Source organism: Agelaius phoeniceus, chromosome 4, assembly GCF_051311805.1.
Source record: "Agelaius phoeniceus isolate bAgePho1 chromosome 4, bAgePho1.hap1, whole genome shotgun sequence".
NCBI lineage: Eukaryota > Metazoa > Chordata > Aves > Passeriformes > Icteridae > Agelaius > Agelaius phoeniceus.
In genome coordinates this window covers 65,561,941-65,575,955 of record NC_135268.1, presented here as the reverse complement: position 1 = coordinate 65,575,955, position 14,015 = coordinate 65,561,941, and the positions used below count along the sequence as shown (strand labels likewise).

The following is a 14,015-nucleotide window of genomic DNA, read 5'->3' as shown; positions in this document are numbered from 1 at the left end:
ACTCCTTACATCATTCTGCGTGCAACAGGAGACCAGTACAAATATTCCAGTGAGCTGGTAAAACCATATTGAGTTTTTCCAGCCATGCTGACATCCTAAAGGCAGAACTCAAAGGTAACTGTGACCTGAGCACTCTATTCAGCCCTTTATTGACTTAATGGCTCACAGGGAAAATTACAATGCTGCTAAAACTGGCTTGGTTCAAAGGAAGAGCATGAGAAAGCCCTGCAGTGATCTGCACTGTTTATGCAGTGAGTTTTTATATATGGCATTCCTGGAAAATGTGAAAAATTTTCAGAGTATAAATAATTTTTCCCCCCAAAAGGGTTTTGAAATGCCATGCTTTAGATTAACAGTGAGGTAAATTAGCTTGTTCAAATGACTATGTTTATTTTCTTAGGGATGAGATGGAATGTTATAAGTAATTTAATTCAAGTAAGGACAAGAAACATAGTCATAGGTTTCCACAGCAGTGAAATTAATTTCCTCTGCCTTTTGTTCCGGTTCATACAAACATTCAAATCCACCATCAAAGCAGTAAGTTCATTTCCAAAACAACCTATTGGCTCAGCAGCTAATTGAAAGTGGTAGCTAAGTTCAGTGCAAACCTGTAAGAGTACTACATTTACCTTCAGGTTTAAAAAAAGACCCTGGCCTGCATAGTTTATAAAAACTCACTGTCCTGCACTGTGAATTTTAATATTGAAAGCTGGATTTAAAAAAATCATCAGGATGTCCCTTATTTTCTGAAGTGTAAAAGGAAAGCATTTGTTTCTGCAATAAGATTATCAGAATTAAATACTGTGATGTCAGACTAAGTAGTATTACTTTAGCTCCTGTATGGTTGAGTGATTTTACTATAATAGTTTCTCATAATAATGCTTTTTATCTGTAATACATAGGGGATAGAGAGACTGACAGAGCTATAATCTTTCTTTCAAAAGCACGGTGTTAAATGAAGAGGGTTCAAGTGAAAATATAATTTGGAAAGGAAGATAAAGACAGCCCTATATAAGACTGTGTCATCATTTCAAGTGAAAGATGTTAGCTCTGAAAATAATGCCATACATTACGAAGATAAGTCAACTTCAAATTTGTACTTCAGGGTCTGGGATTTATTTGTTTGTGGCAAAAGGCTGTGTGTGCTTATGTGTACACAGCTACTCTTGCCACTGCTATTTGCTGTTTATGCAGGGCTGTGTGTGCTGAGCATTGAATGTATTTTTGAAGACCAGGGTCCTGCCACAAAAAACCCTTTCCCCCTACTAGAATGAACAAATGTGATCTCCTGGTTTCACAGCTGGCTGTGTGTAAAAGCAAAGCTCCTCTATGTGCACTGAGATAAACTAAGCCTGGAACAGCTTCAGTGTGGATGGCATCTTCTACTGGCCTTCTTCCATTGCTCTCCCAAAACTCCTGAGTCTTTCCCATGATCTTTTATGTGGATGGTCATTGGTGAATAAAAGGCAAATATGCCAGTGCTCCTGAACTATCCTCTGACTCACCATCACAACCTCTTAATGCCTTCACAATTTTAATGCTGCAAAAGAGATTTTAGAGTGCCTTAAGCACTCACCAGGTGTGCTCACAGCTATGATTTTTGCATTACACCACCCAAAGTTAAAGCATTTCACTGCATCCAGAGAAGGGCGATGGAGCTGGTGGAGGGTCTGGAGCACAGGTCTGAGGAGGAGCAGCTGAGGGAGCTGGGGATGTTCAGCCTGGAGAAAAGGAGGCTCAGGGGGCACCTTATCAATCCCTGCTGCAGGGAAGGAGGCTGTACCCAGGTGGGGATTGGCCTTTTCTCCTAGGAAAATGACAGGATAAGAGGACACAGACTTAAGCTGTGCCAGGGAGGTTTAGGTAGGACATGAGGATGAGTTTCTCCACAGAAAGGGTGATTAGACATTGGAATGGGCTGCACAGGGAGGTGGTGGAGTCCCATCCCGGGAGATGTTTAAGGAAAGACTGGATGTGGCACCCAATGCCATGGTTTAATTGACATGGTGCTGTTTGGTCATAGGTTGGACTCAAATTGCAAAGGTGTTTTCCAACCTAATGGATTCCATGATCCCATGAAATTATCACCAATTTTAATGTGCTCACATCTGTGATTTCTGCCTCATGCCACCCAGATGAATGAAGGCACAAAGCTAGAGCATTTCACCTTTCCTGGGCCTGCGTGTGACCATGCACTGTCACTGAGGAGAACATGGAATCATGGAATCTTTCAGGTTCTTAAAGACCTCTGAGACCAGTGAGTCAAACCATTAACCCAGCACTGCCAAGCCCAGCACTAGACCCTGTGGCAAACTACTAAACTATCACGAAGCACCACAGCTACACATTTATTGAGCACTTCCAGGGATGGTGACTCAGGCAGTGGCCTCTCGGCACTTCAGGGCACAGCAGTGCCCTCAGCCCCAGCGCGGTGTAACCTCCATTTTCAGCCTGCCTTGTGTGGGATATGGGAGCGGTGGTGCCTGTCTTGTTCTGAGGGATGGTTGCACAAAGACAGTATGACAAAAGAGCCCTACATTTAAGGGCTGTGTTATGTCGGAACAGCAGGCGGGCTGCGGCCCCTTACGCGGAGCTTTGCCTAAAACATCCCCTCACGCTTCATCCCCGAGCGCTGCGGCCCCTTTAAGGAGTCACATGGCTTTTGGGCGGCGCTGTAGTCCCTTGACCAGGGTGGCAACGCTGGCCGGCGCGGCTAACGGCGGACCGGAGGACTACGACTCCCAGCAGCAATCGCGGGGACGGATGAGCTCATCGCCGCGCCCAGGCGGGCGTCGCGATGCACGCTGGGAACTGTAGTCCAATGCCAGTACCGATGGTAGGTTACGGCGAGGTACAGAACTACGCCTCCCAGCGTGCCGAGTGCCGCCGGTTCCCGTCAGCGCCGAGGGGGAGCCCCCCAACGTAAAGGGGGATCACTTTCCCCTTGTGTCCGCCATATTGGACGGTAACTCTGCCCAGCGGCGCCGGGGCCGAGCGAGTCCCCGTGGCCGTGACAGCCCCGCTTCGCCCGCGCCGCCCGGGGAGCTCCGGCCCCGCCCGGCCTCGCCAGCCCCGGGCGCTTGGCGCGACTCCGCGCCCCTTCCCCCCACCTCCTCCTCCTCCCCGGCGCTCCCTCCTCCCGTGCCCGGGTGTCAGCACCATGAGTCCGGCCGACGCCAAGCGCGGAGCGAAGCGCCGGAAGAACAAGCGGGGCGGCGGCCTCGGCAGCACCGGCGGGCCGGGACCCAGCGGCGGCACCGGCGGGCTGGGCAAGGCCGGGGGTGCGGCGGCAGCGGCCCCCGCCCCGCCGGGCGCGGTGGGCGCCCTGCTGACAGCTCCGGGCGGCGGCAGCGCAGCCCCGGGCGGCGCCGGGGCCGCGGCGGGACACGGCGAGGTGAGCGGGGCCGGGGCGGGCGCGGTGACATCGCACACCCGCGCTGGCAGCCGGGGCTGCGCCGCGACATCCCCCCGGGCCGCTCGGGCCCCGGTGGGGTCTCGGGGCTGGGCCGGGGCTGCGGGGAGGGGGCGGTGGGGCTGGGGCTGGGCAGCGGCCGCAGCTCCCCACCCTTTGTGGGGGAAGGGCCGCGCCGGCTGCGCGGGGCCGCCGCGTCCTGGGGTTTGTCCTGAAATCAGCTTCGGCCTCCCCAGCCGCGGGGTCTCACCTTAATGGAGGAGATGGAAGAAATAGGCGGGCGGGCCTTGAGAAAGCAAAAAGACACCTCCATTACGCCCTTTTTGCAGTAGCCAACTTCGTTATTAAGCATAGGAGGTTCATTGTAGCTTGCCCTGTGGTTGGCACTCTGGTGCCTTGGAATAATTCAGATCTGTTACATTATTTCATATTATGGTGACATTTATTCGAGCAGATTGTGTAGTTTAACTGATTTTTTTCCCAAGGAAAAATACTCAAGGATCAAGCCCTTAAAAAGGCGTCCTATTGGTTCAAGTAGCAAAAGAGCAAATAAGTTCATGTTCCTTTCTCTTGTGAAGGTTACCTCAAGTTTTTTTGTTATCAACGCAGAGCTTGTGTTCAGGTATCATATTTACAGCAGCATTTCCTGCTGACAGCATCTTCAGACTTCCATGTGCATGTCATACCACCTGCTCCGTTTCCTCTTGCTCTCATAAACTTGTTGAGCACATGAAGGGGAAATGAAAGAATTGGCTTTTGTGATGTAGCATGTCTGAAATGCCATGATACAAAAAATGGGTTTATTTTGTTCTCCGTGTAGTTTTGTGCCCATCTATATTGCTGGGTCAACAATCAATCTGGTGATGTAGGTTGACTTTTTTCCCCCTCTGTTTAAAGCTTGGGTTCATACACTTTCATACTTGGCTACTGTACTTTAGATTAACTGTTTCTGTATGTCTGTCCTAATCTGACACTTAACTTCATGCATAATTTCCTTTTGTGACAGTAGCCTATATGTGACTTAGATACCCAGAAGAATGATGTGCTTAACGGCAAGAGGTGTGCGTGTGAAGGTTTTTATTTGCAGCTTTGCAAGTCATCACTCAACACTATTCTAACTAAACCTGTACCAGGAAGATGTGTCTTGTTTTGTTTTGTGTCTTAGATCACAAGCCTTTACAGGCAATAAAGTTCCTAGATATTGAAAGACATCATCATGCCAAGGGAAATAAAAGCAGCAGCAAAATGATGCTTAGAATGGGACATTGATGTGGCTCCATTACCCCCAATATTTTGATGTTTGTGGCTTGTGGTTATGTGCAGTCTAGAACTTTGGTTCTCATCAGACTGTATGGGATCTTTCTGAAATTTATCTTAAAAGCCAAAATCATTGCTAGTCTACCCACTTTGTGTTCCTTATTTCTTTCAGACTAGGCAGTTCCAAATAAAATCTCTGTGAAAGTATGTCATGTCATGTCTTGAAAATTAAGTACTGTGTTTCAGCACTATATTTTTGGGAGAATACATCTGTCTATTACACTTAGATGTTATTCATACTTTTTTAAGTGTACACAACATGTGATTTAATACATTTGTGACTTTGTCTTAACTGGTCTTTTTTTGCCTCTACTCTTAGATGTGTATGTGAATTGTCAGATGTTTCTATTTCCATTTGTAGTGTGATATGAGTGATTCTGAAGACTGATGGGCAAGTGGGGAGTTAAGTCAGTTAAACAAACAGATTAGTTAGTTAAACTAGAATACACCTGCAGCACAGATGTTGATCAATCAAACAGTAAGCATGTTAGAATGAGGTTTTGAGGATAGGTAAATCCCTGTGCTCAGTTTCTTGGAAGGTAAATGCTTATACCCCATAATGCTGCTTTAAAGTTGGGGTTGCTTGCTCCATAGTGGTTTCAGTGGTTTCTCAATGCTTTCAATAGCTTTCCAATGGTTGTGACATGAAAATGCCAGTACTTAAACATTTGCTGATAATCTTCTTGCAAAGGTGAAATCTTAAAGTGTCATTGCATGACTCTTGCTGATGTGAGAATAGGATCACCTTAATGGTGTGTAAAAATTTGGTAGTTTAAGTACGTGGTCAAAACAAGACTTGGTTTTTTGAGTGAAAGACTAGCAGATGTTTTTTCTGGATGAAGTTGAGAAGAAAAACTGTATTTTACAGGACAGATCACTTCTAAATTAGGTGCAATTGTTTTGGCTGGATGGAGAGTAAGCAACACACTAATAGCTGTAAAGTAGTAACCAGGCTTGCTTTACTTTCATCTTAACCAGAATAATGTGAAGTTCCCTTTGGTGGATAAGAAATCATCAACCAGTTCTCTGCTGAACTAACTTAAATATTTAATCTTTGAAAAGATGTAAAATATAACCACCAGCCCCCCACAAATTTAGTGTTTGCTGCACTGTGTAGTGTGTTCTACTTGTTCTCATGCTCTCATTGCTCTCATGCAGTTTCCAGCTTTTGTCACTTACATGGTTTTAGGGCATCCATTCTGGGTGGGGTGGGCACATCCTTCTATTAGTGCTCTGTTAGGTGATTCTTCCAAATCTTGTCTAAAAGACAGAATGAAACAGGATGTTAAATGAATATCCTGTGTCTGGTCCACATTCTTGTGTGTCAGTAATTGTTCAGGATAATGTATACTTTGAACCTCCTTTATAGAACAGGTTGACTGTAGTTTAAAAATGAATGTATTTATGGTTCAGACTAAAAGCTCATGTGCCAGTACTGAAATTCCAGCTAACCCTGTTAGAGCTAACAAATACATTTGAATTGATGTTTTTATACAGCTTATCTGGAGGGTTTTTGGAGACTGTAGGCTAAATTCTGCATTAGAGTGCATGCTGAGTCTTGTTCTGGGGTTCAAGTGGGCAACTGCTAACGGGATCTTCCTGGAAGGAATGTTATTCCATGCACATGCCTTGTAGCATCTGAATTCATCCTCTGAAGCACTGTCAGATGCTTTGGAGTGCTAGTGAAGTTAAGGGTGCATTGGCAGTGTATCAGTGCAAGAGAGTCTCAGTTTTGAACCTGTAACTGTGTCAACTTTAACTGGAACTGGAAACCAAGACATTTAGTTTTCCAGTGCTGCTGCGGGACTTCTCTAGGTTTTTCTTCTTATTAATATGTGTATTTATAGAACTAGATCTTGCTTTCTGTTCTGTTTTGGTTTTGTTTTAATTCAGTAATGCATTGCATCAGGCTTTCTTCATTTGATCCTATAAATTTTTGACGGACAGTTGGGTTATTGTTGTTGTGAGAGGCATTTGATTATCTCTAGCAACCACTGCATAATTCATACATATACTATAGCAAAATTGGCTATTCATTAGTATGTTCAGGTATTTTGGAGGGAAGAGTGGTGTGTCAGTAGCTGATCAACTACAGAAATACTTTTTGTTACAGGTCTGACCAATCTTGTGTTATTAAGGGGAATAATTTAGTAGCCATTTTATAATTCTCTCACTTGCATTTTTCAAAGTATTGTATGTCAAATGTAGTAATGTATTGAATCTTCTTACACTGGAGAGCTCTTTGAGAATTTCATAAAATACTTCAGCAGACTATTTTTTTATTATGGGGTACTGCTTTTTAAATAGAGATTCTATACATAGCAGAATGTACATTGCCAATTTCTTCAGCAGCTTTGTAGCTCGTTGTGTTTTAGTGATATGTATGTTTGATTTGTGATTTCAGATTTTCCCTGTTCTCTCTTCCCCTTCCATGATTCAAACACTCAGAAGAGGAGCTTTGTCAGGAGCTCAGAAGTTCAGCAAATAGCTAGCTTTTGTCCTTTTATGTAGGGCCTCCTCCTCTCCAAAAGCAAACTTCTTTTGGCCAATTTTTGTCAAGGCTCAGGTAAACTAGATAAACTCCAATTAATAAAACAGTATTCTAACTCTGCTCCTCAGGCTGAGGCAGCCAGTACTTATAAACACTGACTTGAAGAAAAACAAGCACCTTTGTGACAGTCAGGTAGTAAATTTCTTCCTCTGATTAAAGGTACTTCACTTTTTTTTTTTTTTTTTGGTAATAGACATGCAGTGCCTGCCCTGAAGAGCTTATGCTCTGCTTTTTGTAATAAAAGGAGACAGAATGGGATAAAACTATTAGGATTTGCTTTAGATGGTATGGTTGAGTTAACTTGCTAATTTAGAAGCAGAATCTAAACAGAACATTTCAAACTTTAAAACAAGCTTAGTGGTTGCATAACATTGACATTATTAGCTCTTTCATAGCTTCTTCCCATGCTCAGTTAAGGCATTTTTCAGCTAATAAACCTGAGACCAGAGGCACAGAACCAGTGATTGGGTCAGTTCTCATAATGCTGCTCCTGGGAAGAGAGTGCCTGTGTGTACTCGTGACCTTGATGTATATCCAATCCTTGAGCAGTCCATTTCTCCCCCACCTCCTGCACCTGCAAAATCATGGTCACCTGATAATGACAATAATTGGTTGTGAATTGTTAAATGAAACAACCAAAATATCAAAAGCATGTCTGAAAATAATGGCATCTGGTTCAGCAGTGTCTAATCCATATCAGCCAAGGATCCTCCTTTGCCTTTGTTAGGAGACATTTAATTCCAGGTGTGAAGGCAGAGGATTTTTTTTCTCCTTGCTGTATTGGTTACAAAATGTGAGAGATTGAGAGAGAGAATTTTTTACTTTAAAAAACATAGCGACTCCCTTCCTCTCCTCCCTTTTGTTTCCCGACTGTGGAGGCAAAACCTTGGTGATTTAATTTGGAACTAGATTAGTTTGAAAAGTTAGTTCTGAAGTAGGTCTATATTGATGGGAATATCCAGGGTTCTTATCCTGCAAGTTTTTTGACCCCAAACAGTACATAAAGCTTTATGTAAGTATTTAATGCTACATTATTTTCTTGGTTTTGGCATTTTTCCTGCTGTAGTGGTATCTCATTTTGGGGGGAGTCCTTGGATACTTTCTCCTTTACAACAGGAGATCCAGTCAGCTTCTCTTCTGCCTGCCAAGGAGAGCTGAGAGGATGTGGAAATTCAGTTTGGCGGTGCTTGGTGCCTATGAGAGTAATGTTCAGACCTTGATATGTGTGTTTAGCAAGGGTGGTCCTGAACAAATACAGACCTGCTGAGGGCATATTGTGGAGATGTGACTGGGAGAAATAACTGGGAAATGAGCTTGCTTTGCTTAGCATGTACAGGACTTCACGGGTGTGCTGGGCAGTGTTCTGGGTTTGTATGGATCTGAGGAATCAAAGAAGGTTTAATATTTATTGGGGCTCCTTCACTGATGGGAAAGGAGGTCATATATCCCCTTTTATTAGGGTAATGGAAACAGTCCCTACATTTTCCTTTCTTGTGATGTTTTTTTTAAAATGTAATAGTGACTAAGGTAGCTGTGGACTGGTCTGTTTTGAGAAAGAATATTCCATATGTGGAATTTTACCTAGGATAATGAAACATAATGAAATATTTTAGTTAAATGTCTCAAAGAATAATGCAGTTCAGTTTCTTCTTTGCTGCAAATGAAGAGTTCAACAGGGAAATTACATTTGTGATGTTACTCTTAATGGTAATACAGGAACTGCCTAAATTGAGGCTTTTCTGAGAATGCAGTAGAATAAATATGCCTTTTTTTGACACAACAATTACTTAATTTTGTGTTGTAAAAATTCAAGGCAGCCTATGACATTACTGACCTTCACCTCCCCCCTGTGAGGAAACACACCAGAAATACTAAAAAGATACATTTGAGCAGCATAGCCACTTAAATGAGGTAAATATTTTTTCCTAAATATTCATTTGTTATTTACTTTTTTTAATAGAGGATGTACAGCTGCTATAGTAATGCAGAAGTTAGTCCAGGCACTGTTTTGCAAAGTGGATTTTAGGGGGAATATTAATGGGGTTGCCTGTGAGCCTCTTGTGAAGTTGTTCTGTTGTTCGTGTTGGACTGGTGAGAAACTTCCTTGGGGTGGCAACTTGAACCATGTTCTTAAATAATCAACTCCCCTTCTTTTGCAAAAGGCACAAAGGTAGTTCTCTCCATCTCAGAATTCCTAGCAATGATAGAACCTGCTCAGGCATCTGAGAGGCAGCTTCCTGTTCTGCATCACTCTGTAGAGGGGCTGTCTCTCTCCACGTTTTATTGAAGGGAGCCTGGAGACATTTTGGTACAAGCTGAGTGCTGAAGTCAGCTAAGGTGAAAAACCTCTGTAGGAGGCCATGCTTAGCCTCTACCTGTCTATTCAGTTATGGTTTCTTCCTCTTAAAAAACCAAAAAAAGTTGGAGCTCAAATAGGTTATGATACAAGCCCCCCTTAGGTCATATCTTAAATCTTAAAGAGTAACTTTGCTCATTATAAGGAGGAAATAAAAGATTTACTTCATTGTACATTTTTCAGAAAATCTCTGTGTGCTTCCATGAAATATTTCTATACACAGTCTCTCCCCAGGCCTAGAGGAACAAGCCACAATGGGCTCTAGGTGCCTCTGTATTGTTACTTAGTGCTGAAGGTCACAAAGTCCTCATGCACAGTAGTCCTTTACATTAGTCCTCCCTTTCACACATTAATCTGTTCAACTGGCTTGTAGTAGTTTTGACAGGTGTTTACTTGCAAAGGATGTTCAAAAATGTGAGACAACAATCACCCAGGTAAATAATTAAGTTTTTACAAGGTCACAAATGTAATTATTTTGAAGTCCAGAGCTGTGGACTGCCTGGATCTTGAGCAAACTTGTCACTTATGGCATCTGGACTTCAGGGCTTCTCTTATGGACTCATCTCCTCCTCCTCTTAGAATGTGCCTGTGGGAGGTAAATTGTTTGTGGTCCAGGAGGAGCCACAATGGGCAGTGAGGACTAATTTCTGGGAGGATTCCTGGGTGACAGTTGCTTGTAGGAAAAAGCTGCTGGCTTTTTTTTTCCCCCCTTTAACTGCTTTGGCAGCAGTTCAGTGGTCTGTGTTGAGCTGCAGACAGATGGAGGATGTGATCAGCTGTTGGGGCAGTGTTTGCTGCTCTAAATAGCTGTTTCTTCTCTTCTCCAGGGAAAGGTAGCAGGCTGAATAGAAGTGTCTGGCTGACAGCACAGAACACATCACTGTTCTAGATGTAAATTTTCAGATGCCCATCTTTATTCTTCTAGATATTAATTATGCCTACAATATCAAAAAGTGATTGTTTAGTCAAGGCTTGCATTGCAATGTCAGTGTTGCTCACTTTGATTCCTAAGTCAGTTGGTGCTCTTTTTGGAAATAGTATCTTCTCTACTTAAAACAAGACCAAACTGTGTAGAGAACTGGGCAGTGTTTGGTTTATGTCACAAACCTGTACATGTGCTGTAGACATGAGCTATTGACATATGCATGCATCACTGGACTATAAAACTCTAGTGATTGATATCTGTTATTAAATAATGATAAGTTAGCTCTAGTAGTTGTCATTTAAAAATGTCAAGGGCTCTCACATGGCTCCATGGAACCATAACTATTTGTAATTTTATGAATTAGGAATAAAGACACTGGCAACTGAAGCCCACTCCAAGTGTTTTGCTACTTAGACTTGGGTGGACAACAGTGAATTAATTGAGGCATGTTTTTGTATCATTATCTTTTTACTTCCTCCTTTAGGTTTCACCTCCTTTAGGAAATCTGCAGGCTTAGCAGAACTAACCTCTAAAGTCAGTCCTCAGAAAGGGTACTGGAAAATAAGGAGTGAGTAGTAGGCATGTTTCTCTACAGTGTCAGGAGCTGAAGGAGGTTTTACAGTGCTGGGAATCTCAGTTATAACACTCGTAAAGCTGTTGAGAAGGGGGAAATGAGTCTGGCATGTTGTGTTAGGACCATCTATCTCCCGAGCCAGCTTTTATAAAACATGGTTATCTAAGCTAATATATGATCTGGATTTAGGGTAGTCAGCTGCCTCTCAGGTGGGCTTGGCACAGCTGTGTGCTGGCAGGGCTGGCTGCTGCCAGAGCTAGTGCAGGATAACTCAGTGTTAGTGTTGAGCTCTGCCCACCAGCCATCATTTAGGAGCTCTAAACATGGATATTTGCCAGCTAGACTGATATCTGAACAAGATCCTAAAGCAGCACCTTTTTTGTAGAAAAACACTGCTTTCTTGGGGACTGGTCTCTTTTGCTCTGCTTTTATTCTCCTTGTATGTCAGAAGAAACAGGTGGCAGATACAGGGTTGGTAAGTTAACAGAAGTCTGTGGGTAGTGAATGAGGGTGGGGTCTTTAGAGGGATAGAATAAGACTAAAATGTGAGTTTTTTTCCTCTTGGATGAAGTAGGAGATGTGTCAATGTGAATGAGGGGAGAAAACTGTAAAAGAGCAAGCATTGTTGATGGTACATGAAATATGCTCGGCCTTTTGAAATGGACAGTTGAGTTCAAGAAAGAAAGACAGACTGTTGAATGCACTAGCTGAAAAACATGGCATGATGTTGACTTGTGTTTTGAATTTGACTGAGAAGTTTTGCTTGTGTGCCTCAGGTTTTGAATGTCTGTCATGATACCAGGATTGTAAAGTGAGGGAAGGAAAAGAAGGCTGTCAGTTGAATCTTTTTCCTGAAAGCAATTTGTTAATTAATGCGAGCCATGACTCTAAAGTTTGTGTGTTAGGGGCTATCTCATCATGTGTAGCATTGAAATATGTTGGAAACATATTAAATGCAGTGAACATGTAGTGTTGTAAAGTGCTGTAAGGCTCTACCTTGACTCCTCTTCTGCTTTCAGCTTTGTGCTGTCAAACTGCATCAATGATGGCTCCTTGGAAGCAAACGATGTGGCTTCAGGCAGGGGTGCCAGACTTGAATACACTCTGCCGCCCACTTCTCTCTTTGAGGCTTTTTTCAAAGAGAGAGACCTAGTACAAACAGCTGTGTGTTGATGTGGTTGAAGTCAGTGCAGTAACTGTGGGCACTGCAAACTTTATGATTTCTTCTGTATTTTGGGGCTAAAATAATGAAGGTTTTAAAGTAGGAATTTCTTTTAATGCCAATGCTTGTTTTCTGGTTTTTGGTGGTGGGGTGTTATTGAGTTTGTTTGTTTGTTTCTTTCTTTCCCTCTGTGCAGAAATAGAAACTTAAGCTCTCAGAGCAGAAGTCTTCCTAAGCTGAGGAGGTGATGATGCCATTGAATTTTACAGAGAATTGCTGCAGTTGGATGGGACCACTGGTGGGGTTATCTGGTCCCACCTGCCTGCTTGAGTAGGGTCTTCCTAGAGCACCTTGCACAGGTGGTTTCCAGACAGTTCTTGACTATCTCCAGTGAGGAAGAATCCACAGCATCTCTGGGCAGCCTGTTCCAGGGCTCAGTCACCTGCATAGTGAGGAAGTTCTTTTCAGGTGGAACTTCCTGTGCATCAGTTCCCAGCTCTTTTCAGGTGGAACTTCCTGTGCATCAGTTCCCAGCTCTTGCCTCTTGTGCTATTTCCTGGCACCACTGAGTAGAACTTACCTCCATGTGCTTGACACCCTCCTCTCAGATGCTTATAGACATTGATAAGATGTATTCTTTGTCTTCTTTTCTTGTTGAGGCTGAGCAGGTAGTTCAGATATTTCTACTATTAGGTGCTTTTTTTTTTTCCCCACTGAGATTGGTAGTTTAATTTTAAAATGCCTTGAGAAAAACATGTTGTAATAGGCAGACTTTTGTTAGTTTATAAATATTAAAGGAAGTTAAGGAAATCTCTTTCAAGTTCTGTAATTATATTAAACTCAACAGTTGACAGTTTCAAATGTGTTATAGGAATATTTCACTGAGATAGATATGATACTCTGAATTTGGGTAACATTAATGATGCAAGCCCAGAGACACTTCCATAGGCAGATGCATGTGTGATAATGTGTGTGTGCATGAGCCTTTTTGGAACATGGTGTTTTTGAATATGGGTTAAAGAGGTTGCTATATAAGTGTAGGAATGAAGTAAATAATTTGTATGTGTGCATGGCAATTATTTTTGAGTAGGAGAATATGCATATATGTGGGCTGCCAATGGACAAAGTACCTGAGTAAATATTTAAAGGTTCTTTGTGTCTCATCCTGAAACCAGTCACAGGAAACAGAAGAGTTCACCTTAAAAAGCAGTTCTGAGCCACAGTATGGTTCTGCCAGCCTTTAGTGTTTAATTGGTGTGGAGTTAATGACCAAAAGATTTCTTAATTGCCATAATGCTTCCAGGCTGCTTATCTTCAATAAGCTGCTGCCACAACAGATGGTGGTTTAGCTGAGGTTCACTAGAAGTTTTTCACAATTTTGTTTTAGTGGCCTTAACTTATCTATGTGGCTGTAGCTAATGTGTAGCTGAAACCCAGATATTTCCTGGAATAGGCTTCAAATGAATTAAGGTTTTAGTTTGTCATCCAGCAAGAGATAGAACTCTCCTTTACTGTCAAAGAAACTTTACTGTTTTATCTGTGTGATCATCTTTATTTCATCTTCACATTTTTTTCTGGCTACTCCCAAGATTTGGCTCCACTATACTGTCATTCTGCACTTCTTTTCAGGGAGTCTGCAGGGAATTGTGCTGGTGTCTGCTGTGATTTGAGACAGCTTGCAGCACAGCCTGAAGCTGACTAGGATGGGGATTTTTAGC

The 14,015-nt window shown here is 42.8% G+C and overlaps 1 protein-coding gene across 2 annotated transcripts in view; it reads left to right on the top strand.

Annotated features, from left to right (window-relative positions):
* The first annotated feature begins 2,921 nt into the window (after positions 1-2,921).
* The window catches only part of FAM193A (family with sequence similarity 193 member A), a 77,632-nt gene continuing 66,538 nt past the window's right edge, over positions 2,922-14,015 (top strand). Inside the window, exon 1 of one of the 2 annotated variants that reach the window (XM_054632838.2) lies at positions 2,922-3,394. In XM_054632838.2, the coding sequence (XP_054488813.1) occupies positions 3,161-3,394 (234 nt within the window). In that variant the 5' untranslated portion in view covers positions 2,922-3,160. The remainder of the gene's footprint in view (positions 3,395-14,015) is intronic. The other variant, XM_054632837.2, reaches the window with a different exon arrangement.